Genomic DNA, 27999 nt, shown 5'->3' with positions numbered 1-27999 from the left:
GTGTTTTATTAGATTTTTATTTTGTTTTCCAGGTGTCCATGTTGCTGTTGTTTTGGGTTTCAAATTTCATTCATTATTACTGCTGTTCTTAGTTTCTACATGTTGGGAAAAAAAAGTTGCTCCAATCTGTTGGCTGTTATTGAACAGTGATTTAATTCATATTTGGCTGTTTAAGTCATTAATGTTCTTGTGGCACTTTGATTTGTTTTTCTGTGTAAAGAGACCCAATAAAGTTCCCCAATACGATCTGATGGCGCCAGCGTGTTCCTTTTAATGCACAAAATTAACCAGAGGCCCTCAAAGAAACTCAATAAATAAAAAATCCATTTATTTTAGTAAAAATCCAGCTACAAAAATAAATATTTAATATTTTTACACAATGAAAAAAACAATAAAAAATCTATGGTGTAGAAGTTATACCTTCATCTGGCATTTTGTTTTAATGCTTTAAAGCGGAGGCACCGTATGAAACTAAGCTGAGCTCAGTCCCGTCTCTTGTTTTAAGTGTTTGTGACATAAAATGAATAACCGTAAATGTTGCTATGATGCAGTAAATTATGGCTGGTTGTCCAGGATGACCTTTCCATCCTTGTCCTTGACCCTGAGCCGCCCAGTTGGGTAGCGGGTTTCTTGCCTGCCGTTGTTGTAAACAGTCTTCACCGTACCATCTGGATACTCTCGCCTTTTGTATTCAGCAGTGTGTATTTCCTTCTGGCCCGTGTTGAAGTGGATCTCTTTGGTGCCGTCCCTAAGACAAAGAGCATGTACACATTAACTATAACTGAGGAACCATATCACAGTGAGTGGATGAACTCTATAATCAGCAAACTAAATGTTTTTAAATCATAACGTTTCTTCACACAGACTTTAACTAGTGCTACCTCTAAATGGAGTCTCTGTGTTTTCTTTTTGTAGCATTCAATTCGCTACTAAACTGTCAGCTTTACCTTGTAACAGCTTCAGATAATTGGGTTATTTGTGTAGTCAGGCCTCTCTCCTGCAAGATTGGTTTTATTGGACTGGACGAATTCTTAGTAATTAGACGGAAGAAAGTGACAGGTTGCTCTTTAGTCAACAGAAGAAACTTGGTTTTCAGGTTGTTTTGGCAATGTTACGAACAGGAAATGATAAACTCCATCCCTCAACAAGTGTGGCTTTCCAAAATAGTTCTGATATAGACTTAGGAAAGGCATAATGCTCAGATGTCTGATTTAAAACCACCAGAAGTCATTTCTCTGGTTAACTCATTAGCATCGGCAGTGACATGTAAACATCCCACAGATTCAGAATAAAAAGGTGACGCAATGAATGGTATAGTAAAAGTAAGCATAAAGTCTCAATATACCACAGACCTACCTTACCTACACCTATTCTTGACTGCAGTTTTTACCATGATGTTTGAAGCTTTATCAGCAGCAGTCAGACGAGTCAGGCTGCGTGAAGTTAACTTACGGGTTGACCTGTATGATGGTGCCATCTGTCAGCACGCTTTCCTCCCTGCCATCAGGATACAGGTTCTTCACCGTCTGATCTGGGAAGGTGATTTCTTTGCGGCCATCTGCAAAATGCTTTTCTGGAACAAGAATAATTGATATTTGGAGCGGCTCCTTTATAAAATGTTTTTATTTCTCAGTTGGATTAGAATTTCAACTTCTAAAGAAAATGGATTTTTATTATTTGTGGTGCTGATTCAGTACCTCACAGTAAAACTACCTTTTCCCACATTAGTGTATTTCAACGAAAATATTTGGTTCTTCCTCATCTCCCAATTACAAATTATAATTGATGACTTTCCATGATGCACTTTGTCTGAATTGCGATCACTCAAGATTGTAAACATTACAACAATGTAATATACGCCCAAATATGAACCCAATCATTTGAGGCCAGTCGGAACAGCTTCATGTCTGCTCTCACCGGTCTGGTTGTTGGGAAAGTGCAGGACTTCCATGCCATCAGGGTATGTGATGTGTGTCGTCTGAGCCTCAGCATAGTAGTAGATCTGATTGCAAGAAGCAAACAGAAGCCAGTAACAAATCTGTTCAAATCTACAACAAACAATTGATCAATTAACTTATATAAGTGTTTAAAATGAATCTAAATTGGACTCTGGACTCACACTTACTTTCTAAAGCCCCAGTTAAAACATCGAAGGGACCTGAGTGAATAGGTTTACTCAGTATATCCAAAAGCTTATAGAAGGATATAAAGTCTCACCACTCTCTGATCAGCTGTGATTTGTTTTGTGTCTCCGTTGAAGAAGGTGACCTTGGCTGACAGCCCGTCTGCTGACACTTCTTTCGTGGTCCCGTTGGGAAAGGCAATGAGACGATCACCATTAGGCAGAACCTTCTCTATCTGAAAGTACAACGAAGAGAAACACAAAGGACTAGAATATTCCCATCAGGCATTTGACTACAACAGCTTGCATCCCTCAAAGTATTTTTTAACTGTACTATGATTTGATAATCCGTCAGAAAGGTCACTGCATCTGTACACATCTACAGCAGCATCTCAATAACTTAGAACACCACCAATTAAACAAGGTGGAATTTTAAGCATTTGGCTTACAGCTCATTTATACCCAAAATTCAGTTTCTCAGAAAATATCATTACATAAAACCAATTTAATAATATATTTTAATATAGAAATGTCCACCTAATCTGATTTCTTTACATTCTTAGGCTCGTTCATCCACACCTTTAATGTCTCTGACCACAACTGTTGAAAAGGCCTTCATCACTACCTAGATTTGCTGCAAGAAAGCAAGTTTTTATGGCCTTGTTATGTTTTGATGAACCTTTTATTTAGATACATAGCGATACGTCTGAAATAATGATCTTTAAAGTATCTTTTTCTGCTAAACTGTAACAGTGAATACATTTTTGTCTTTTCCTGTTTAGAATATTTCACCGCATGTTGGTAACCAGTGATATTCTTATTTGGGTTTTGTTCTGGACTCTTCAAGACATAAACAAAAGGTTTTGACAGAATAGAGGAATTTATTTTCCTAGCTATCTGAGACATGGCAAATATAGGGTGTGTAATAATCCATATAGGGTTTAGTTAATAAATGAACTTTTCAATAATATACATAGTGGCTGTATTTGGTAATAGTAGCTGTTTTAATGCAGCATAAAAGTTTCAGAAGGTAAAGAAGTGGTAAGGAGGTCAAGCCAGTAAATATTAAACAGCAGATATCAGCCAGAAGTAACTTTTTCATTAAAACAATGATTTCAGGGGGAAATAATATTTCTTTCCCGTAGCTAGATAGATGAGGGAAAGCCTGTTTGCTATGGACCCAAAGCAACACTATTCAGCTTTCTGTCTATTTATCTCGGGTCATATCAGTACCCCAGCATTCACCAACATTCTCTCACATTTTCCTAACATGGAGGTGATCCGGCCAGCAGAGGGAAGCATGACTTTCTCTAACACTTCCTGGTGGACTGCAGCAGTCTGAACAGCCAGCTTGTAGCTTACAGTAGTAGGTCTGCTAGATAAATGTCCTCTACAGTCGTCCCCATGACTGTCAAGGCCACAGCATAACAATTCTGTAAATGTTGTAAAATGTAATAAACGCTTGTTATCACTCTCTGTGTAACTGGTCTATAGAATTATGATTTAGTCTTTGTGATGATTTTCTGAGATGCTCCAGTACTGTCTTTATACCTTTATAAATTTGACACCTGAATCAGTTTAATGAACACAACAATATATCTCAGTGTCTTAGAGGCCTCATCATAATCAGATGAAGTTGTTTAGAAGGCCTTTCTATCCCAGACTCTTCTCTGACAGGTTTTATACGTTGATAAAAACCAACTGTCTCACCTTGCCATCAGGGTGCGTGATGACCTTCTGAAGCAGTTCTGGCTCATTTGCTTCACAGCTTTCTGGTTCTGGCACTAGATCTATGTTCTGTAATGTAAACACACCAAATAAATTTAAGCAAAACAGACCATGACAGACAACTACGATCTACTTAAAGTGCTTTATATCAGAAGTAAATGTTCCGACTTTATCTGTAGGTCAACTTGTTGCATTAAACAGAATGTTCCCAGTTTGCAGGAAACAGGATTAATGGCATCACTTACTGGAGAGCAGTGCTGTGAATGGGCTGATATTTCCTGGCTCTTGCTAGTAGGTCTTGGTTTTTCTTCCATCCTTCTAGCAGAAAATGTTGAAGAGGAGGATGACAAAGAAGATCCTAAACTGGCTGACCTCCTCAGGCTACTTTTTATCCCTGCTGAGAACCACAGATCATTGAAATCACCTTCACCTTTCAGCAGGAAAACAACACTAAATGTACCACCAGATCTCTAATGAAATGGTTTAGATCAAAGCAACAGTGTTAGAATGGCCTGATCAAAGTTTAGATCTAAATCCAACTGAGAAACTGGAGCAAATTTAAGATATTTCTTCCACCTCACAACTCCTTTGTGTCAGTCCACCACATAAAATGACAATAAAATATATTATCATGACAAAATGTGAAAAATGCCAAGGTGAAGCAGTATTTTAATGGCACTGTAAATGCTGTGAAGCTCTTATCTGTACCTGCAGCTCCTTGACTGCTTTCCTTTGAGTTCCTTCTTGCAGCTGTACTCCGTGGAGGGCTGGAGCTGCTTCCTCTAGAGTCCAGAGGGGTCTGAACAGAATAAGTCATTAACATTCTAGGTTTTTAACCGGAGGCACCACAGGGCTTCCTGAATCACTCGTGCTTGTCGCAAAGGTTTCATTTTCATTAAAAAGCTTCCTAGAGCTCACACAAAACCGTAGAAGATATGTCAGAGTTCATTTACAATGAGGGCTAACCACGCACTAATGCCAGATATGCAACCATACCTTCTCCCACATTGTTCCAATTATATTAGCTTCATATACTTTAAAATAGATTTTTGCAAAGATCAAGAGCAATAAAACATCAATAAATAAGCTGTCAGGCTTACTGCAAATGTTACTCCTTTGGTCACAGATGGCACACTGCTATCTGATATTCTGGGTCCATCTTTGGTTTGGACGACTTCCTCTGCAGAGACGGAGCTTTTCTTCCAGCCACTGAGGCGCAGCTTCTCCAGCATTCGAATCTTTAATCACGAATTAAAAAGCAGGTGGTGAACATATCACAGCGTTTTCCAGATGACAACACAACCAGTGTGCAAATAAGACCTCCTGGGTCAGGCTGCTCTTTGGACCTATTTGCTGAAGGAAACATTAACTTAACGAAGTGCAGCTAAGCCCCCTAAGATCTGATCACAACACAAGCAGTCACAATCACCAGATGTTGAAATCACCCATAAACAGACTGGATTTCAGCCCTATGTGTAAGCGTGACTTAAGAGACCAGCGGTGCACCTCGTCCCGCAGGGAGCTGCTCTCCTGGTTGAGGGAGTTGATCTGTTGCCGCAGACGGCTGTGTGTGGAGGCCCAGCGGCTCTCCCTCCTCTTCAGCTCCTCCTGCAGGGAGCCCAGCTGCTGCTTCAACAACTGTTGGAAAAGGACAAAACAGTAAAGGAGGTGTGACATTTTTTTTAAACACATTACATACATTGCAGCAATTAGATCTTTCTCTCTTAACAGGTAATACTGAAAATAACGATAAACGACTTCTTCAGACCAACACCTTCACTATTGGGCTAAAACAATCAGATTATTCAAAATTTAATAATTGAATAATCGTTAACAGGAGTACAGACTCTAAAACGTCATTTGCTAAACGAACCTAATCAGAGCGATAATTAAGCCAAAACTACAAAAAATATATGCATTTTGTATTTAAGATGTAAAACCTTTGTAAATATGCTCTATCCAGGACTCCTCAAGTGGCATAGCTTTAACTTCATCTGGTTCAGATTCTGTAAAAAATCTTTTATTAAGCACCTTTTACCATCCGATTATTGTTGACAGATTAATCGATTAGCGAAATAATCGTTAGCTACAGCTCTGCTTCAGTTGTTCATTTCATTCACCTGTGATGTGTTAGTAATGAGCGCTAACTGTGACCATAATAAAATGATTACAGTGAAATAAAAGCAGCTCCACCCTGAATATTACATTAGCATGGCGTGCTTGAGGCATTTGAAGTTGATGTGTTAGCCCTGACATCTGGATTGAAGATGAGGGAAAACTGGGAGAAAGAGGAAGAGGAGTCTCCTAACTGATATTCAGTGTTTCTGTTTCATTTGACAGAAACACATTTAAGCAACAGCTAAATCGCTACACATTTGTTTAGTGAAATTTTAAGAACTAAAGACAACATTTAAATGAATTATGTCAGAGGCTTTGAACCTGGATTTCCTCTCGTTCCTTTTTGTCAGGGATGGCTCTGGCTGCCGATGCGTGCTTCTCAAACACGTTGCGCTCTTTCTGCAGCTTCCTGTTTTCCTCCTTCTTGTACTCCTCAAATCTGGCTAGCTCCTCGGCTTTTGTTTGCTCAAACTCCAAACGCTCTTTCCTACAAAACATAAAACAATGATGGAAGAAAGCAGAGGGATAAAAAAATACTTCTTAAAACAAAGAACAATCCTGTTGAAAGAAACTAGAGAACATGATAAGCAGATTGAATAGGAAACATGCTGCGACAAAGAAAAGCTCAAGTCTTTTTCATTCAGTCAAACGTCTCACCTGAGATCTTCCTGTCTCTTCTCGTTCTCTTGTCTGAGTTTGGTAAGTGCAGCGTTCTCTTTCTTGAACCTCTCTATCTCAATTTCCAGCTCAGCCAGTCTCTCTCTGAGCTGTCTGGACTGGACCTGCTGGCCTGAACATCAGAACACGGACACAAAACTATAAAATAAGAATACACAACACTGAAATGCAGAAGCTAATCCTACTTAGGTAAGCAGATATTACCTAAATTGAGGAATAGTTTAACAGAAAAGATCTACCACAGCATTGACGGTCAGTCAGATTTTGTTCATGTACTGTCAGAACTCAGAGAAGCAAATACAAAACTATTAGCTTAATAACTAATGATCACAGCATCCAAAGGAAGTGTTGTCTGACCTGTGACACCTTGTGGCTTGTTCTCAGAGGCAGCAGGAGGAACAGGGGGAGGGTCACTCTGAGTTTTTGGCTTTAACAAGGGGAACAACCTGGTCATGAGTTGAGAAGCAGGTGCAGCTTCAGCCTCCAGGCCTTTATCCAGCTCCATAGCTCTGCTCACTGCTACTTTCCTTAACATAGTCTTCTCCAGTGGCGAGACTCCACTAGCATTCAGCTTGGGAACTGGACTAACCTCGCTGCAGTCAGTGTCCTTGCTGCAGACCGTGTCCTCCAGGTCGTTCCATGTGTCGTCATCGTCAAATATAACCTTCCTCTGCTGGCTGTCTCTGTCCTCAATCAGAGTGGAACCATCAGCATTGCTGGAAACACCATCGCTCTCCTCTTCTTCTTCTTCTGTCCCATTGGACGATGAATCCTCCAGACTGGCCTCATCTTGGTAAGACCGCTTGTCATATGTAGGGTTAGAAGGTGCAGAAAAACAAACCGTCCCTTTGATCATGACTTCTTTGTCTCCAAATTCAGAGCTGCTGCCGCCCTTGTTTTCCTCTTCAGATTCCTGTCTTCCCTCATTCTCGTCACTAACTTTGCCTTCGCAGCCGGACCCGTCTGTGTGCTGAACACCGCCGTTCTTCTGAGGTTCCCTTCCTGATGTCAACTTAATTGGGGTGGAAGAGAGTCGTCTCTTGTGGAGCCCAATGGCAGCCTGCCTCTTCTGCTGGTCCATGTGAATAACCTGCGAAGCACAGAAAGTCTCTTGAGACTATACATTGAAGCAGTAAACTCATTGGCAACTGCAGCAGAAAGCAGAGGAAAATAAAAAGCCGTGGCAACTGATCCCATGAATAGTGCAGCCTTGCCATCATCATACCTAATAAACAAAGAAGAATGTTGCTATGATGATTCATCCACACTGTGACGTTTTCTCTGTAAATGTCGAGAACTAAGCTGTTTAGCAGGTCTTTAATGGCCAGAAATAAAAAAGCATGTCTTAAAGGGACATGCTTTTTCACACATTGAAGTCATACATTGTACATATGTTCCAATAAAAAATATTAAAAACTATGTATGCTTTCTCTTCCATGTAATGACTGTGCTTTACTTTGAGTTAAGTTTATGGTTGTAATGCAAGTCACTGTACCCATCTAAAAATCTAACAGTGATCCAAACGCTGTGGCAACACGTCGCAAATCTTAGCCGCGAGTGCTTTCTAGCTGTGTCTAAACGCACCCTCCAAAATCAACTTAATGATCATGTTGAAATAAACCATCATGAGGAGTTTATTTAATGTGTGAACTGGTGCGGAAATATTACTCAGGACTGACACCTGTCCTGCTTGTACAAAAAGGGACATGAGAACATGGACTGGAAAACCTTAACGGAATTTAAAAAGGTCACTTAAAATAGGAAATAGATTTAAAATGGAAATCACCTGATTTTACATTCATTAAGAAATAGGAATATACTGTATACTCAGCACCTTCATGACAAAGGAGGAGTTGGATGAGAAGGAAAGCTCCTCAGCCGCTTGCTCTAACAGCTCAAACTCTCCCAGCTCCATGCTCTCCAGCTGCCGGTTGTACTCGCACCGCTGGAGCTTCTCCTGGAACGACAACTCAAAGGAATCCTGTGGAAGTCCACCTCCTGCTCCAGCTTTTCCTTCTGCTGATTGCACTTTAGAACCAGATCTTTTCTCTTTCCCAACATCCCTTTCAGGCCTCCCTGGCCCTCCTAGCAAACCCACCTGTTTAGTTACAGGATTTAGCTGCAGACTAGGACCAGTGTTCCTCACAGCCTGAACTGAGACAGATACATTTTGTTCCTTCTCCTGCCTCAGCAGATGCTTTACTTGTCTGGCTTCTGATTCAGGTTGAACAGTAGCTGGTCCGGTGTTCTGTCTCTGGTGACTCCCCAGAACCCTTGTCCGTGCTGCCTTGCTGTCAGCCCTGACATCCTGAGGCGGCGAACAGAGTCCCCTCACTCGGTTCTCCTTGTTGAGTACAGCTGTTTTGCGTTGGACAGGAAGTTGCGGGACACCATTTGAACTACCCTTCAGAATAGAACTGGGTGTTGAATTGATGCGAGGGATTGCACTGGCTTCAGGCTGTGGTTTCTGGTACTTCTTGTCCTTTGCTTTCGGAGCTGAAGCTTTGGAACTGTTGGTAAACCTGGATAGGCCCTCGCCTCGCTTCAGAAAGGGCCTCCTGGGAGGGACTGCAGCCTCAGGTCTGGCTGGCTTCTGTCAAGATCAGAATAAAAAGGTTGAACGAATGTAAAAATCACAGGTCAATATTTTAGATTTTACCAGACTCAATCAGTTTTTGAGGCATTGTTCATATACAAAATTCACCATCAATATTAAATATTTCACAGAGGTCAGGATTAAAATTTGAAATCTGGATGGACGGACACACGGATGGATGATTTAAAACCCTGCATTAAAAGCAGCCTATTTTTCAAAATTCACATTACAACACATCACGCTGACAACTAAAACAGGAATAAACTGTGATCTGGAAACTACTTAAAACAAACTCCATACCCTCTGGTCGTTTCAGTTTGCATAGTAATCTTCAGATATCTATTCTCTTACAGGTTGTTGCTGGGCTGACTTCAGCCTCTGCTCCTCCAGCCTCAGTTGCTCCTCCAGAAGCTCCTCAAAGGTCTTCTTCTGTCCCCCAATACCTGGTTTAATAGGTCTGGAGAAGACCCATGAAGGGCAAAAAGTTGATTTTTAGAAAGTCTACTCATTTAAAGGGTACATATAAGAGAGACATGTTGAGGTATATTTGCTGTATATTTAATTGAGAGTTTTTAACCAGACACTGTCCTTTTAATATTTAATAAAATATAAGATTTGTTAACCTGTCATGTGAGACTTTTTTCTGTTGTCTGCTTTTGGCTTCTGCTTGCATTAATACATCACCCAGCTCAGAGAGATGCCTAGGGTCTACACTCTGCTTCGGATTCTTATCGCTGGAGTCCCACGTGTCTGCAGGAATTACAGGGTAAAATGCATTAACGTCATTTATTCACAATCATTCATTTGAATGTGTTCAAAGTGACACTAAGCATTGTTTTTGTTTTTTTCATCTAAAACAAATTAGATTTTACCCTCTCTGTTGTCATCATCGTCCTCGTACTCTTGATGTTCAGACAGCTGCTCCTGCCTACTCGGTGTGGAGAGCTGCAGCTCCTGCCGGAGGCCATGGATGCCATGTGTCATCTCACTGCAGTTCCTATCAGGGCTGTGCTGGACCGGGTCTTTTTGCCAGTGTGTTCCAGGTAAGTCTGGCCTTTCTATCGATTATAAAATGGATAGTGTATGCACTTTTTTTCTATTTTCTGTAAAACAAATTAATAATTAATAAGTTTCCTTTACTAACCTGTGCAGATTTGAGATACATTCACGATCCCCAGCAGCCTCTGCTGCTCCTCCTGCAGACACAGCAGCTCCTCCAGCTGGTGGGCTTTCAGCTGCTCGTGCATGTGTTGCTGCCATTTCCTCAACTGCACAAATGCACACATTATTACACCAACTGCACAAGTCCCAAACAGGCACAGGCTGGTTAATGGCATCAAGATAAAAAAAAAAAAAAAGATTTTAAAAAGTGTTCTACCTTACCATTCCTACAGTTTAACGTCCCTTTAATGAGAGGCTACAGAAAATATCAGAGTTATTCAAATTTTCTCTGGCATTGTGGCGCGTGGAGAGTGTAGCGTTGCCCCTCCCCCGTCTGTTGCTGTGCAGTCTCAGTCGGCAGGCTAAAAGAAGGCTACTACTATGTTCCCATACTTACAAGAAAGACATATCTGGCCTTTTGGAGTAGTTGTGTAAACCAAAGGAGTGCCACCCATCACTTCTAATAAAACACCAGTGTTTTAAAACGACGTTTGGCAAGTATAGAGCAGCGTGTCGGTTAATAAGATGACTGCAGACTCTACTGGAGCAGATAGCTCTAATTATGCAGCTAGTATCAGCTTATTAGGCTTGTGTGATATGGTTTTCCTTAGGTCTGTGTGTCCAAATCCAAATAACATTAAGAAAATGGTACAGATAACAATATAACTGTTATAATCAAGGGGGTATATTATTTTAGAAGCAGCAGGAGTTGACGCTTTTCAATTAGATCATGGTATACATTTGTGTTTTACATCTTTGTGTCAAAAACTGTGATATTATATGAAACTATGGTGTGTTACTTAAGGTTACCACACCAAGAGAATCTGATACTGGTCTATTCTTACTCCTTACAGGTTTGGTTCAGTTGGTTTCAAAGGGCAATCAACAAGACATGATTAATTACAGACCGTTCACTAATGATCCCATGCTACCACTAAATCCAGCTCATGTTAAGAGTATTTACTTACTTCAACACCTCCTTTGCAATTTAAGCCCTGGTCAGCATGAATAGGGAGAGATGTCTAGAATAGCAGGGGATGCAAAAGAAGTGCATGGGTATTAACCCTTTGGTCCTCAGGCTATTTTTATGGTAGTTTTACTACATCTACTTTGGAGCAATGAAGATCCTCTATCACCTGATTTGATAATCCCTACAGATCTTCCTTTAGATTGGACTGGTTTTATCTGTTTCATTTACTTGAATGCACACGTGTAGTCGACCTTCTGCATCAGTGCAGTATAAAACACCCATGAGTGTGCACAAAATGGTAATCCCAGACTGGTTGATTAGAGTTTGATAATCCTGAACTCCCTCTTTTGCAAGCATTTTGTGACTCGTAATAATAACAAGTGTAAATTTGCATTGAGCTGTAAGTGGTAATTATGTAGGAAATAATGGCTGAAATCCCCAAATTGCATAGTTACAGGTTTAGTCTGATTTAATTTAATGAGACCAAGGTTGTTTCTCAGTATAATCCAAACCCTTCTACCAGTATAATTGATGGTTACAGCTGTTTAAGTGTGAAAAATCCACTGAATGTGTCAATTATGAGTCCATCCACTGGACTCTACCAGCAAAGGAGGGAGCTGTCAGTTTAAAACGTCATGTTGAGGCATTTCTAATGTTTTTTTGAATATTTATATTTTATTAATCCCACGGGAATCCACACTCCTACAGAAGCAACATGAATAATAACCTGCGGATCACGTCCTTACCTGTTCCAGCTTCATCATCAGGGGTAGATCCTGAGTTTTGCTTGCCATTTCCTCCAGACTTTCGAACTGTCCATCTGAAATTCCCTGTGGTGCAGGATGCAGACTGCTCACCGGCCTGGTTCCCTCTCCACATCCATCCACACCGAGGCAGCTGCTGTCCGTGGAGGCAGGCAGCGGTGCAAAATCAGAGGCGAAAGAATCGTCCGGGTGCAGTGGAGCAGGTACCGCAGCAGTGATGTGCCGCAAGGGCCTTGTCAGTTCTGGGGATGGACCGAGAATCACCCCGGCTCTGGTGCTACTCGGCATCCACCTGGTCAAGAAGTCCGCCGGGGAGTACTGAAGCTCGGATGGAGATGACATGTTGACCAAGGTGTTTCAGGAAGGTTTTACTAACCCTGGATTTGAAAGATTACGGTGACAGGTTAAAGGTTAATTTTATCATGAATGAGCGACCTCTCACACGCTGCTTGTGAATCCAGGTTCGGATAAAATGACATAATTAATTTCTGTACATGATCTAGCCCCAGCAGTACCAGTTACAAATAAGAGTCAGTTTGACTGATATCGCATACAAGGCAGTAAACATCAAATAAACCTGACAGCGACATAATTCATACCGGTGCTGTTAAACGCCCAAAGCGAACGGTGATCTTTTATTTAAATGACGCAGCAGTTAAAAAGGTCTGTTTACACCTGCTGGTATAATGTTTAACTTCAGACTCAACGTTTTTAACGGTTGTTACATTCACGACCAAACATGTACATTTACGGCATCGTTAATCACGTTAGGACTAAGTGCAATTACCTGGTAAAAGAAACGTTTTGCATGACTAAAACGAAAACGTAACACAAATACAACATACAAAACTTTTTAACCCTGCCGCCATTATCAAAACAAAGCCCGCGGGAGCGGAAGACTGTTGATGCATTGTGGGTAATGTAGTTCAGGGATATTTGATGTTTTTCTGCAGTTTTTAATCCCATTTAATTTAAACAAAATACAAACGACATAATCCAATAAACCGTGTCCTTTAACAATATTTTTACAATAAAAATTGTGTGAAACATTTTACTCGGAGCACAAACAAAGGCTATGTTTCCGGTTTACCCTAAGGTCCAAATTGAAACATTTCAGAATAATGGCTTTGATGCCGATATTTATTATAATCCACCGTTACACGTACACATGTGTGTTAATTTATTTTTATGTACATTACCAAGTAAAATATTATAGGTGTTTTACGGGTTAATGCGACAAAATGTAAACGTCAAAGTAGGACGTGAGCTTTTATATTAGCACTTAAAAATCCGGAAGTGATCTCTGAGTGCTCTGATTGGTCAATACAAAAGTGCCGATCTAGTGAGACGTTATAGCTGTAGGTAGTAAATGAAAGAATAAGAAACAATGGAAACAGTTAAATGTAATGTACACGGTAAGCTATTATAATATACCTGTAATAAGTTGTTATACAGCATAAACGTACTTTATGTTTGGGGCTCTGTTATGTATTTGCTTTTCAAGACCCCTCTTCTTGCTAACTTAGAGGTGGGTTATTTTCTGTCATCGGGGACGGTTGTAAGAGTGGTTAAGTAATACTTTCTCTGTTCCCTCTCACAGGTACCGTATGTATGCTAAAAACCGGCGTGAAAGATGGACCAAATAAAGGCAAGAGCTTCTACATTTGCGTTGACAAGCAGGGCTGTGCTTTCACTCAACAGGCCAAGTATGTCAACCATTCATCAGGGAGCTCTTGCTATTAACCCTTCCGGTCAAATTTGACTCATTTAAAAGTTTTATCTATATAAATTGTAATTCATTTGTTCAGATTAAACTGAGATTCCATGACTTTGTCCACAAAGAGGATTCCAACAAAATAAGTTAGATTGATTCGCATAAAAGTTTTTGAGTTTTACACAACTTTTGTACACTCTTAATGTACCAGGTCGAAAATGACCGGTGTCTTTGGAAATGAATGGGAGAGACAACTGTTAATGTACAAACTGAGCTCAGGTACATCCTCATTTGTCAGGCGATGGACAAGTCTTTTAAGCATTATATGCCAAGCAAGCCATCTAAATATTGCATAAAGATGTGGGCAACACGTCATGTAAAAAGAAGTTATGCCTGAAAAATGCAGGTCTATAGCGGGAAACCTGCTGATGGTGTTCCTTAAAACATACAGAAGTTTAAAACCTGTAATATTCACTAGAAACAACACAAGTAATTTGTAATAATACAATTTTTTTTATGGTGAATTTTAGTGGAATAGTAATTTCTGACTGACTGTGTTAATTTCTTAACATGAAATGAACACAGCATAAGGGTTAAGCAAATATCCAACAGTTTAAAGTCTTGAAGATGTTAGAAACATGAATAATTCTTTAAAATTACAGTAGTTAGGGTAAAAAGTCATCTGCCTTAATGAAATCTGGCACATCAGGACATTCATTTATTGAATAAACTGTGCAACAATGGATGTCTCATTTTCCCCTGTTGTCGAGCAAATCTACCGCTGACACTACAAGGCAACCAGTCCCACCATATTGTTTGTCTAAGCTGCCATGACAGGAGAAAAAAAACTGTTCATCAGAAACTTTCAGTGCTCTTGATAAGAACAAGAGTTTTGGCAGTTTGCTGAAGCCCACATGTGTGTAATAAGACAGTGGCAGTGTGGAAAGACATCAGCAATGACCTTTGACCTTGGTACCCATCAATCTGTGAAGGGTTTTAAGGTCTTTTCCAAATAGTTCCTCATCTTTCCTAAAGTCAGTGTACCAGACGATAGGGTAGTAGGTTAGTGGAGATACTCTAAATTAGAAAAAAAAATAACTCGTTGATCCTGTTTAATATTGCAATGATGACATAAATTTATAAGTGACCGAGAATTTCCTCAGTGTTTCTTTATTTTCCATCATCGCATTGTTTTCCCCCATCCAAGCGGTCAAATAGCATCGATGGGCGGTATGGACCTAAAGGGTTATTACCATATTTTTGTGGTGTTTTTTTCTCTGTTAATGACAAAAAGTATTTAAAATCCCTTGCAGTCTTTTATAGGCAAAAATGGTATGGCTGTGACAACAACTTACCGAAGGAAAAAAAAAAAAAAAAGCTACTTGAGGACACCAGTTACATTAGCAGGTGCAATTTTATCGCTAAACAGCACACTATTTGCATTTAATTATATATTTAAAAAAATATTTATATTTATTGCTCATGGAACTAGCAGTGGAAGAAATAGGAAAGGTATGGTGAGTTTATCCATGTCATAATAACTAAAAATTCTTCTCCCTGAACTCCAAGGAGAAGGTGTCTTCTCTAAGAAAAATATGGCAGCAAGAATTAGTTTGGTAATGTTCGTAATGTTATTTTGTAAGCCCATTTTAGCCAGTATTTAGTTTTGCAAAATGTTCCACTGAGATTTAAACAGTTAAATGTTGTCATATTTAAATGAAATTGTCATATTCTGCTTTTAATCTAAATTCCTAACATTCCAGTGTCCCGCCTTCCCATTGTCTGCATCATGAAGATTCAGTGGTGGAGCTCCAGGCTCTCAGTTACAGTCAACAACAGCAGGGCCACCGGTGAGTATGCAGGAGGATTGAGTTTGGAAAATTAGAATGATTTATTAAGTACTATTATTAAGTATTTAAATTACCATTATGAACATTATACTTTTGGCTCATTTGTCCCAGGCTTTACTACAGATGTGCTGTTGGAAAAAGAACAGGACAGAGATGGTGTGGAAATGTTCCCTGGACTGCTGTAAGACGGCCACAGAATTCACCCCAAACACTCTTAGTTCTGTGTATTCTGCTGTCTCTCCCATCACTGTGTTAGGTGCTCATTAGTTTAGACAGATTTTTGAATACAGTCCATGTAGTCCTACATTCTCTTTTTTAGCCCTTTTTTTCCTGTAAATCTACAACTGATATGCTATGATGATATACAGTTCCCTAAAATACCTAGTCCTTTGATCTTGATGCAATCGTATTTATTTGAATATATGTTTTTATAAATAATTGCAGCCAGAAAAAGAAAGGAGGACCCCTCTAACTGACTCCCAGCTGCAGTCCTCCTGTCTTCCACGTGTCAGAAATCCATTTAAGGTTCCCAACAAGACGGACAAAGCCTCAGAGTGGAGAAACATGCAGAGTGGTGGGCGTGAAGAGAAGGAAGCTGATTCTGATTCTGATTCTGAAGAGAAGAAAATAGGCAAAGCAAGTTATAATGTGAAACAGAGACACAGTTCCCAGAAGGAAAATGTGGAGGCTGTAGGTGCAGGTGTGGAAGCAGAAGAGGAAAGAAAGTTAAGTGCATCTGAAACATATCGAGGTAAACTGCTCCCACCAGGTATGAAGTTAAAGAAGAGGATTTCAAGGGAGGAAAGTAGCAACTCCAAAGCTGAGAGTGACGATGAAACAGCAGTTAGGGTACAAGACGAGGCTGAGGGAAATTCTGCTGAGGAAGAAGCAGAAAAAACGATTTCTACACTTGACACTGTTGTCGATGTTAACCATTTTGAGAAAATCGGCCAAATGTGCCCTGATCTTAAAAAAAACATACAACCGAAAGCAACCGATAGTCAAACCCGGTCCATGAGTGAACCTGAACCTGTAGCAGAGACGACCACTGTCAAATCTGAGCCCAGCAGAGGAACAGATTGTGCAGTTTCAGCAGATGTTTGTTCAGATGAAACGGAAACCCACCAAGATGAGAAGGATGACGATGTAGTGTTGGTTTCAGTGAAACCGGGAACTCAGAAAACTCCTCCGGCTTCTGCTGTCCAAAAGACAATCACCAGCTTCCCTGGGTTTCAGTCGGCTGCCAAGGTGGGGGATCCAAAAGGGATGCACAGCATGCTCAGTGCGCAGCTCCAACAAAAGAAGGTTAGTGGTTGCAGTAAATTAAGACTCTGCTGCAGTCTAAAGCAAAGATTGATGTTAAGAATTAATTTATTCTGTTACAAAATAACTTCATGTTTGAGGTTTAAATAACCTTTGTTTTTGGCTTTTACCTTCAGCAGAAAACTTAGTACACTGTAAAACAAGTTATAAAAATACAATTTGGTAATTCCACGATATAGTCCGCCATTATTTAAATATTTTCTGCTGTTTAAGTTTTCCTCCATATTTATATGTGTGCCCGACTAGGCCACTCTGTGTTTGGTGAACGTAGCGGCTCTGCCAGATAAAGGAGAGAGGCTGAGGATTCAGGTTAAAGAGCTGGAGGATGCTCTGGAGTCTCTTAGCCTTGCTGCTGCTTCTCAGCCTGGTGAGTTATTCCTCCAACACACTGCTCCAAATCTACCATGCATTTCAGTGTTGTAGGAAGATATGTTTAAGTAAGTAAATAATGCTTGAGAATCACCCTCCTGCACATCTGACACTGTTGCATACTCAATGTGATCTCAAGCTGAGCCTTGCTGCAATAGTTTTTTGGACGTGACTGAGAATTCCACGTAATGAACATCACAACTCTAAAATATTACATATATCACACATACCATTCGCTACTGCTTCCCAATTTATGGAAATGCTACTGAAATGTCACAGCCATGGCCCAGTTTTTTTTTTATTATTATTATTATTTGTGATACACTGGCGACCTGTCCAACTCTCGACCACTGACCCCTGAAGATAGGTACCAGTCTGCTGCGACCCTCCAGGGAGAAGCGGCGATGTATGGATGGATATAATTTCATACTGGACTGTATATATGCTCTGTCTGTAACAGTTAGGATTCACTCACCTCCACATGCCAAATCCTTGGAGCGACTCCAACTGATGGCAGCTCCACCTACATATTTATTAATTCCAGTAAAAATTATTTCACCACTTGGGGGAGCTCATAGACTGGGTATAAAGAATCTATTTCTTTGTCCTTAGATAGTCAGCTGATCCGATCCCTAAGTGCAGAAACAAATAAAAGGAGATGCTAAGGTCACCATAAAAGTAACATCCTGACAGTTTATTCTGCAACCTTTATCCCAATATACTTACACTTTATAAAACAGGGATATTGCGTACGTGAAGTACATGTACGCGACAGGACTTAATGTTCCACTTAATAAGCCTCGTTTCCTCCTGGTTAAATTCATGTAACTCACTTTTCAATTCCGGATAGGGAACAGCGTGGGAGCAGCTCTTTACAGTTCACATTGACGATGACGAGATTTGTTTTCTTCTCATTATGCTGCTGTAGTTTCTCAATTGTTCAGTCAAGTTCCTCAGCTTGGCTTCTAATGATGTTGTAATGATCAAGTATTTATGAATCCTAAATGCCCTGAAATGTTGTAGACAAAGTTCAGTTCTCAAAATGTTGGATGGAAATTCATTGTAATATGTTTTTTACCTGATAATGTGCACTGAAACAGAACAATATGAAACAATATCAGTTAAATGGTGGTAAATATGAAATCGGTTTAATTAAAGTTGATGCTTTTATTACTTCCAGAGTGTGTGGATGAATCTAAGAGCAATGATTCTGCTGCTGGTAGGACCGCTGGCAATTCATTTAGCCGGCAGGGTGGTACCGTCCTCCTCCCTTCCCCCCCAGTACCAGGCCCAGTCCAACACCAAGCCTGTAGCAGCTCTCTGGGGATTCAGGGAAACACCCAAAGGTTTGGAGGTGGGCCATACTTGGAATATTGAATTTGATGCGCGTTTCTTTTACTTTGCTTAGTAATTTTTCTGCTTTTTTCCAGCAGATCTTCAGATGGACCCTTATTATGGTGGCAGGATGACAAATGACCGTCTGCTGGCGGTGAAAAACGCTACCTGTGAAGCCATCGACCATCTTCACAAATCCCTGGAGTCCTGTCCACACCCTGAGGAGGAGACTTCAGACCCCAGGGGCATCAAGGTTTCCCTCTCCTTCTGTTTCTGTGCTGCTTAATCACTCATAAATTCTGACAGCCTCCATTAGATTCTGATAAAGCTCCCTGTGTTTTATTATGCATCATATTGTGGTAACGTTACACTGAGATTGAAATGTCTGCACGCTGTGTACCTCAGATTAGGAATGTATGAGTTTAATAATTCTGCTGATAATTGAGAAGCCAGTTTTGAGAAAGCAGCAGATGTTGGATTAAAGGGATCAAATGTTTGGTTATCATTTTTAGGTTCTTGTTTCTTTTTTTTTTTTTTTAAAGCTGTAGTTACAAAAAAAAAAAAACTGTTTGCTACTTTTTTTTACTCTGAGAGTGTCCTGTGTCGGTGACACTGCGTTTCTTTAATTGACTGGTCAGGTGCCGCTCTTGGCCCATCAGAGGAGAGCCTTGGCCTGGCTGCTCTGGAGGGAAACTCAGAATCCATGTGGAGGAATTCTGGGTAAGTTTTATTTATCTATGTAGCCATGATCTTTTGCCAAACTTTCAAACAGTTGCAGGTCATATAATGGAGCAACTTAAAGATAAACCAATTTGGAAATATAATGTATATTTGCTTTGAGCATTTAATAGGTGGTAAAACTCCCTGAGGTGTTGTTAATGTAGAAACATTGTAATCTACTCACTGTTATTTGCTCCAAGTTTTTACAGAATGAAGATAAACAAAAATACTACTTAAGACCAGATAAATGAAAACTCATTGCATGGAAACACGTTTCGAAAAAGCCAATTCAGTTCCTCTTCTACTGATAAAGAGGAGACTCATTACAGTCTATGAAGTTTAGAAATGTTCTCATGATTTTTCTTGCCTTTCGTTTGGCTTCAGCGGATGACATGGGTTTGGGGAAAACTCTGACCATGATCTGTCTCATGCTGACAAAGAAGATGGAAGCCAAAAAAGAAGGTGAAAAGAAGGAAGAGAAGAAGTTGGACCTTTGGTTGTCTAAAACCGGTAATCCCTGTCTGTTGTCAATCCTTCATTTTCTAATAAAACACTCTAATCTGTTAATAATTAGATTACAAAACACTTATCTGGTTTATTTGGTTGCTTGTTTACCATCCAGATTCCAGCATTGTTGTCTCTAAAGGCTCTCTGGTCATCTGTCCTGCCTCCCTGATTCACCACTGGAAGAAGGAGATTGAAAGACATGTCAAGACGGGGAAGATGTCTGTGTATCTGTACCACGGGGCCAGCCGCGAGAAAAGTGCCAAAGCGTGAGAACCACACTCCTGTTAGCATACGTCACTGCTGATGTCTTCCCTCTGCTTTATTTCCCTGCTTCTCAAAGTAACATCACATCATGTTTTCTTCTTATTCACACACAGTTCAGTTTGTGACGATAGGCTGAAAGTTTAAGATTGTTACGTCAGCCACAGTTTTCTGATCTGCCATAGGCATTCCTGGCCTATATTTGGTCAATAAGGTTGAGCCAAAGAATGATACTGAGACCTAACGCTGGGTTTCATTTAGAACCTTTTTTTAAATGGGAATTATTGATGAGAAGTAGTGAAGGCTCGGTAAGTTTATTTATATAGCACATTTCAGTAGCAAGGCAATTCAAAGTGCTGTACATGAGAAAAAAAGACATAATGGGAAAAAGTACATTGCAGTGGCATAAAGGTAATTAAATAAGTAACGAACACAAATAATTAAAGAGAATAACAATTAATAATTAAATTAAGGTAACTTATGAAATCATGGTGGCTTAGGGGAAAATGTAGTGACTTATTAAAAAAGGTGTTTTAATGCTTTTATCGCATATTACTTGAAAAAGAGAGTTAATAGTTAATTTGTTCATGCATGAAATGGCTTCTTTATAAATATAAGACTCAGAAAGGCAGCATTGATGAAGGCAGTCAGTTTTCACCCATTTTCAGAACATCTGTGGGTTAGTGAAGCAGTGGAAGAATGAAGATGGAAAGTCTGTTTCTGGTGCATACATGTTACATGTTTACTTCCTGGGTTTCTTCATTAAAGAAAAAAATGACAAAGAAAAAAACCACTGTAGCCAGAGAGCTGGTCTCATCATGATTATTGGAGCCACTTGGATACTAAATTATTATCTTGACTCTAATTCCAGTCAGAGTCCATTGTCTGAGAAACTATGCTATACTATACTATATACTGTTATAATATACTATGCTATGCTATTTAATACTATGCTGTACTATATTATACTATACTAAACTACAAGAAAGAGTTATGTTTGATCCAGTTTTTTATGCAATGTGGAAAAATATGGAGTTGTATTTAAGTATTAAAATATGGAAAAATGTTTTTTTTGGGGGGGTTTTTTTCAGACTCTATTTAGCTACTTGATCCCATTCTCTAAAAGTTATTCATTCATCTAACATCCATCCAGCTTTTTTTTCCATCATCCACCTGTCTGTCTGTCATTGCATCCATCCATTTGTTCATCTGTTATCCATACATGCCTCTATTATTTGATCTGTTCAGTGATTTATCCAACAGCCACTCATCTACCCATTTGTCCATCCATCAGTTTCTCAGTCTGTCTGTCTGTGGTTTTTCCTGGTTCCGTATTTAAAGTATGTCCACTGCAGAACTATCTGCCATTAATTCTATAGTAATCATTTGAATTTGTGCTTCAGTTTACATTTGGTTTTTAGTAGCCCTAATGAAAAGAATCTGGATTTTAGATACGATTGTTTAAATGCCAAGTAATTTACAGATGATGAACATTAGTTTGTATCTCTCTTCCAGATTGGCAGATTACGATGTGGTAGTGACCACATACAATTTGGTCTCTAAGGAGATTCCAGTCCAAAAGGAGGATGCTGATGACCCCAGCAAAGATCCAGATCATATGGTAAATACAGCATGTCAAAATGCAAAAAAAAAAAATCTGACCCATCATTTGGCTAACAATTTAGATTACATGAGATTTAAAATCATGATTTTCAAGAAGAAACTAAAATGAACTCATCAATCTGTAGTCATCACGTTCAGCACCTCTACTGCGAGTGTCCTGGGCCCGTGTGATCCTGGATGAAGCCCACAACATTAAAAATCCCAAAGTGCAGACCTCTATGGCTGTCTGTCAGCTTAGAGCCCGCGCCCGCTGGGCTGTCACCGGGACCCCCATCCAGAACAACCTGCTGGACATGTACTCACTGCTAAAGTAAGTTTAAATCTTATTTGTTTGCTCTGGTTCTCAGTTCAACTCCTGTCCTTTTCCAAAGCTGGAATATATGAAAGGAAAGTTAGCATTTTAACTTACACTGTAGTGAAATAAATCAGTCTGGTTTATGAATGACAGTCTGCTAACTGGAAGTTTGTCTTTCAGGTTCCTGCGTTGTTCTCCATTCGATGAGTACAAGCTCTGGAAAGCTCAGGTGGACAACGGCTCCACCAGGGGCAGAGAGAGACTCAACATCCTGACGAGGACTCTGCTGCTGCGACGAACCAAAGATCAGCTCGACTCGATGGGAAAACCACTGGTAGAGAGACCTTCACTCCTTCCTGCCTTGATAAGCCACCATCGTTGCACCTGTAGCCCTCAAACATAAACAATGAGTTGTGCATTGTGTTGGATGTTTCAGGTGTCTCTGCCTAACCGGACATGTGAAGTACATCAGCTCAAACTCTCTGCGGATGAGCAGGCTGTATATGATGTGGTGTTTGCTCAGTCCAGGTAAAATACCAACAAATGAATATGTGTCTCTCATATTTTAGTGAAAACGAGCTGAAAGATTTTAATAATGTACCGTAAAGTTGTTTTTTTCTGTTTTCAAAACATGGAGACTTTTTAAAACGGGGATAGGAGGGATATTTGAGTATTTAATGTAACTAGGCAAAGACGAATATATATAAATGTTTTGCTCTTATATAAATGTTGCTCTTATATAAATGTTGCTCTTATATAAATGTTTTGCTCTTAGGTCTACTCTCCAGAACTATCTGAAGAGACACGAAGGGAAGGATTTGGACAAGGGAAACACTTCCTGTCTCAATCCGTTTGAAAAAGGTTAGATGGCATCTCTGGCTTGACATACTATCATAAAGGCATGAAAAACCAATTCTATAAAAGTAAAAACAGCAACTAAGAACAGTGTGGTGTGCTCTCGCTCCAGTGGCCCAAGAGTTCAATGTGTCCCGGGCTGATCCTGCTGGGTCGAGCCCTCGGCAGGCATCTAGCGCTGTTCACATCCTCTCACTGCTGCTGCGTCTCAGACAGTGCTGCTGCCACCTCTCACTTCTTAAAAAGGTACAAGAGCTTTTTTGTTTTAGCTCTTACAGAACTCATACGTTTTGATTTAAACAAAAACAAAGAAATAAATCTATGGCATGCAAGACCATTGATTTTTTTCGTTTCTGTGCAGACATTGGACTCATCGGAGCTACAGGGTGACGGGATAGTCCTATCACTGGAGGAGCAGCTGAACGCTCTGTCGCTCTCCTCGACCCCCTCCCCATCGGGTGGTGACCCCAAAGACACAGTGGCCCTTAATGGCACCCGGTTCCCATCACAGCTGTTTGAGGTGACCAGTAAAGGCACCAAGGTGAGTGCTAAACACTCCATGACATGTGAACTTTATATAATACAAGTCCTTCTCAAAATATTAGCATATTGTGATAAAGTTAATAATTTTCCATAATGTCATGATGAAAATTTAACATTCATATATTTTAGATTCATTGCACACTAACTGAAATATTTCAGGTCTGTTATTGTCTTAATACGGATGATTTTGGCATACAGTTCATGAAAACCCAAAATTCCTATCTCACAAAATTAGCATATTTCATCCGACCAATAAAAGAAAAGTGTTTTTAATACAAAAAACGTCAACCTTCAAATAATCATGTACAGTTATGCACTCAATACTTGGTCGGGAATCCTTTTACAGAAATGATTGCTTCAATGCGGCGTGGCATGGAGGCAATCAGCCTGTGGCACTGCTGAGGTCTTATGGAGGCCCAGGATGCTTCGATAGCGGCCTTTAGCTCATCCAGAGTGTTGGGTCTTGAGTCTCTCAACGTTCTCTTCACAATATCCCACAGATTCTCTATGGGGTTCAGGTCAGGAGAGTTGGCAGGCCAATTGAGCACAGTGATACCATGGTCAGTAAACCATTTACCAGTGGTTTTGGCACTGTGAGCAGGTGCCAGGTCGTGCTGAAAAATGAAATCTTCATCTCCATAAAGCTTTTCAGCAGATGGAAGCATGAAGTGCTCCAAAATCTCCTGATAGCTAGCTGCATTGACCCTGCCCTTGATAAAACACAGTGGACCAACACCAGCAGCTGACACGGCACCCCAGACCATCACTGACTGTGGGTACTTGACACTGGACTTCTGGCATTTTGGCATTTCCTTCTCCCCAGTCTTCCTCCAGACTCTGGCACCTTGATTTCCGAATGACATGCAGAATTTGCTTTCATCTGAAAAAAGTACTTTGGACCACTGAGCAACAGACCAGTGCTGCTTCTCTGTAGCCCGGGTCAGGCGCTTCTGCCGCTGTTTCTGGTTCAAAAGTGGCTTGACCTGGGGAATGCGGCACCTGTAGCCCATTTCCTGCACACGCCTGTGCACGGTGGCTCTGGATGTTTCTACTCCAGACTCAGTCCACTGCTTCCGCAGGTCCCCCAAGGTCTGGAATCGGCCCTTCTCCACAATCTTCCTCAGGGTCCGGTCACCTCTTCTCGTTGTGCAGCGTTTTCTGCCACACTTTTTCCTTCCCACAGACTTCCCACTGAGGTGCCTTGATACAGCACTCTGGGAACAGCCTATTCGTTCAGAAATGTCTTTCTGTGTCTTAAACTCTTGCTTGAGGGTGTCAATAGTGGCCTTCTGGACAGCAGTCAGGTCGGCAGTCTTACCCATGATTGGGGTTTTGAGTGATGAACCAGGCTGGGAGTTTTAAAGGCCTCAGGAATCTTTTGCAGGTGTTTAGAGTTAACTCGTTGATTCAGATGATTAGGTTCATAGCTCGTTTAGAGACCCTTTTAATGATATGCTAATTTTGTGAGATATGAATTTTGGGTTTTCATGAGCTGTATGCCAAAATCATCTGTATTAAGACAATAAAAGACCTGAAATATTTCAGTTAGTGTGCAATGAATCTAAAATATATGAATGTTAAATTTTCATCATTACATTATAGAAAATAATGAACTTTATCACAATATGCTAATATTTTGAGAAGGACCTGTATGGCTGGTGGAGCTTATGTTATTTTGATAAACATGATAGTTTTAATTCTTTCCTAAATATTTAGATTTCTGCCATCACATCTGAGCTCATGACAATAAGAAACAAGGGTGACGATCAGAAAAGGTAAGAAGACTAACGGTACTGTAAATAATACAGCCGTCAATCTTTTTTTCTATCATAGTCTATTTACTTTTTTCATTGCATGAGTCTTAATAAATCCCTTTTAAATCTGATTCCACCTTGGGAGTTATCACCTAAATTTGTGTGTTCATCTGTTTGTCCTTGGATAAATATCTTCTTTTGCTACCTTCATCATCTCTGAACGCACTTTTTTTTTTTTTTACCTTCCATAACGAATGCAAGAGGCATATAAGTGACCCTAACATATGTTTACCACTTGGGTTTCCTGGCGCCTGCTGTGCAGTGTGATCGTGTCACAGTGGACCAGCATGCTCAGCATCATAGCACTTCATCTGCGGCAGATGGGCTTGACTTACGGAGTCATCGACGGCACCGTGAACCCCAAACGGCGCATGGACGTGGTGGAAGACTTTAACACAAACCCTAAAGGACCCCAGGTACAACTCAGCTAAATCTGCCGATTCTTAAAATTAAGCAGTCTTGATTTTTTGATTTTTTTTTTTTCTTACGCAGAATGTCACGAGAAAGTCTTTTGTTGCCTTTAACATAGAAGTGTAAGCACTTTTTTCTTTTTTCAAAAGGTTATGCTGGTTTCTCTATGTGCTGGTGGGGTTGGACTCAATCTTACTGGAGGGAATCATCTCTTCCTCATTGACATGCACTGGTAAGATCACAGCATTAATTGTCATACTTTTTATACTACTGGGCTTAAAGCTCTGGATTAGTCACATTGTATAGATGGTATGTGTGTATGCCAATTACCAAGGGACCAGATTCCCTCTCATGCCGAAGAATCTCCACAGCATATAAATATAGTTATACTGGACTTCATATAAGAATATCAGAGCGTGAGTAAATGTGAAATTTCTATTTGTTAAGATAGAAACCATTCTACTTTGCATTCATCTATCGCATAAGATCCCAATAAAGATCGTTGGTGTTTGGTTTTAATGTAACAAAATATGGAAAAGATGAATGGGTAAGAATACGTTTGTGCAGCATTGTTCCTTTCTATTTGTACATTTTAGAAGCAAAAGAATAAAACTCAGTTTCATTCAGAATAATTTGTAATCCAGGTTTCTGTTTAATAAAATATGAAAATAATCCAGTTTTGTGCAGTCAGTAACACCATTTACTCTGTTTCACATAGACATATTAATACAGAAACTTTATCCATTTAAATTTTATGACAGGAACCCAGCCTTGGAGGATCAGGCCTGTGACAGGATCTATAGAGTCGGACAACGTAAAGATGTCACCATTCACAGGTAACAAAACTGTAAAATCAAATATTTACTTTTACAGACATCCTACGCAGTCTGGAATATATATGGAATTTGGGTTTTGGTGTTTTCCATGTTTTGAAAAGTTTGGTAAAAGAACATTTTAGTATTGAAACATATTTGTTTTTCCAGACTTTATTCCCTATCTTATATGTTCATCTCAATTAACTAGAATATTATTGAAAAGTTCATTTATTTCAGTAGCTTAATTCACTATGTGAAACATATTGCACAGATTAATTACACACAGACTGATGTTTCCAAGCCTTTATTTCTGTTAATTAGGTTCCAAATTAAAAGCCTGCCTACTGTAGAAATCTCTCCCTTAAATCTATAGGAATTTATGGGAACCCTACTGGTGTTGTACTGTCTTCTTTGGTTAATAAATGACTATATTAAGGAACAACAGCAATGTACAGTTAACATTTTATTACCCTACTAAATGTACTTCTTGATGTTGGCAAAGTGTTAGCTCAAGGCCTGTAAAGATGTATTTGTTCAATTTATGATTGCAGGTTTGTGTGTGAAGGAACAGTAGAGGAGAAGATTGCCACACTGCAGACAAAGAAGAAGGAGCTGGCCCAGAATGTGCTCTCAGGAACAGGAAGCACAGTCTCCAAACTCTCCCTGGCTGATCTAAAAATCATTTTTGGGGTTTAAAAAAATGAAAGTCCGGAGGTCATCCTCTAATAAATGTTTACATATTTGTTTGCTTGTTATATTTGTGAGTATCATTGTAAACCTCTGAAAAGTCTGGAAATAACCAAATAAAGATAAGGTATTAAAATACTTTAATGAAAGCCTATCATTGTTTGTTCCTCCACTGCAAAACTAGTGACTTAATAACTGTAAGGCTGCTTCACTATGTTCCCTACAGCTAATGCTTCACAGCTGTTGATTTACATTTTTAACCATTACATGCAGATGCTGATAAAAAATGGCTAAACTTATAGATGGAAATACCTTTTACAGTAATGCTGTAATACCTGTGGCAGTGTAGATATGTCACTCTGAAATGTTCTATTAATGTACTAAAAATAAAGGTTATTTTGTATATTTTTCATCTTTTGGGGGGGGTTCTTTATTTACTTTAAAAATGTTTCCAGATACTTTCATGTTTGTCTTCTATTGTGTGTGTATGCGTGCAAATGATATTGTCAGTCAGTCATTTTCTACCACTTATTCCATAGTGGGTTGTGGGGGAGCTGGTGCCTATCTCCAGCAGTCTATGGGCGAGAGGCAGGGTACACCCTGGACAGGTCGCCAGTCCATCGCAGGGCAACACACAAACAACCACGCACACACTCATTCATACACCTAAGGGCAATTTAGAGAGACCAATTAACCTAACAGGCATGTCTTTGGACTGTGGGAGGAAGCCAGAGTACCCG

At 39.9% G+C, this 27999-nt stretch overlaps 3 protein-coding genes and 1 long non-coding RNA gene across 8 annotated transcripts in view; 3 read left to right on the top strand and 1 right to left on the bottom strand.

The window, feature by feature from the left end:
- The window catches only part of rnf17 (ring finger protein 17), a 55134-nt gene extending 54888 nt beyond the window's left edge, over nt 1-246 (top strand). For both annotated transcript variants that reach the window (XM_047370028.1, XM_047370029.1), the window contains exon 38: nt 33-246. The gene's annotated coding sequence lies outside the window, so the exon portion shown is untranslated. The remainder of the gene's footprint in view (nt 1-32) is intronic.
- Nucleotides 247-302: 56 nt separating this feature from the next.
- Nucleotides 303-12479, bottom strand: cenpj (centromere protein J). Of its 2 annotated transcripts, none has more exons than XM_047370032.1 (18): nt 12120-12479; nt 10387-10510; nt 10115-10300; nt 9866-9992; nt 9594-9699; nt 8481-9239; nt 7004-7736; nt 6626-6758; nt 6290-6455; nt 5357-5488; nt 4951-5088; nt 4559-4649; nt 4096-4247; nt 3833-3919; nt 2218-2358; nt 1918-2002; nt 1453-1573; nt 303-748 (listed from the first exon to the last, which is right to left on the bottom strand). In XM_047370032.1, the coding sequence occupies exons 1-18, from the start codon at nt 12477-12479 to the stop codon at nt 556-558; spliced, it is 3834 nt and encodes a 1277-aa protein (XP_047225988.1). In that variant the 3' UTR covers nt 303-555. The 2 variants fall into 2 exon arrangements, with proteins under 2 accessions (XP_047225988.1, XP_047225989.1); XM_047370033.1 differs by having other exon boundaries at nt 4096-4244.
- Nucleotides 693-3594, top strand: LOC124871087. Its single transcript, XR_007038942.1, has 2 exons — nt 693-799; nt 2261-3594. It is a non-coding gene; the product is annotated as an uncharacterized LOC124871087 (long non-coding RNA).
- On the top strand, nt 12388-27671 carry ttf2 (transcription termination factor, RNA polymerase II). 3 transcript variants are annotated; one of them, XM_047370036.1, is made up of 23 exons: nt 12388-12489; nt 13738-13843; nt 15615-15701; nt 15813-15882; nt 16146-17006; nt 17271-17391; nt 18574-18747; nt 18824-18981; nt 19367-19448; nt 19833-19958; nt 20071-20221; nt 21732-21837; nt 21965-22149; nt 22315-22468; nt 22571-22662; nt 22910-22995; nt 23102-23235; nt 23351-23530; nt 25249-25307; nt 25609-25762; nt 25907-25989; nt 26519-26593; nt 27124-27671. In XM_047370036.1, the coding sequence occupies exons 2-23, from the start codon at nt 13749-13751 to the stop codon at nt 27266-27268; spliced, it is 3378 nt and encodes a 1125-aa protein (XP_047225992.1). In that variant the 5' UTR covers nt 12388-12489; nt 13738-13748; the 3' UTR covers nt 27269-27671. The 3 variants fall into 3 exon arrangements, with proteins under 3 accessions (XP_047225992.1, XP_047225991.1, XP_047225990.1); XM_047370035.1 differs by lacking the exon at nt 12388-12489 and adding an exon at nt 13451-13552 and having other exon boundaries at nt 18827-18981; XM_047370034.1 differs by lacking the exon at nt 12388-12489 and adding an exon at nt 13451-13552.
- The last annotated feature ends 328 nt before the right edge of the window (nt 27672-27999 follow it).

The sequence above is a fragment of the Girardinichthys multiradiatus genome, chromosome 7 (assembly GCF_021462225.1).
Source record: "Girardinichthys multiradiatus isolate DD_20200921_A chromosome 7, DD_fGirMul_XY1, whole genome shotgun sequence".
NCBI lineage: Eukaryota > Metazoa > Chordata > Actinopteri > Cyprinodontiformes > Goodeidae > Girardinichthys > Girardinichthys multiradiatus.
This window is presented reverse-complemented; position numbering and strand designations above follow the sequence as displayed.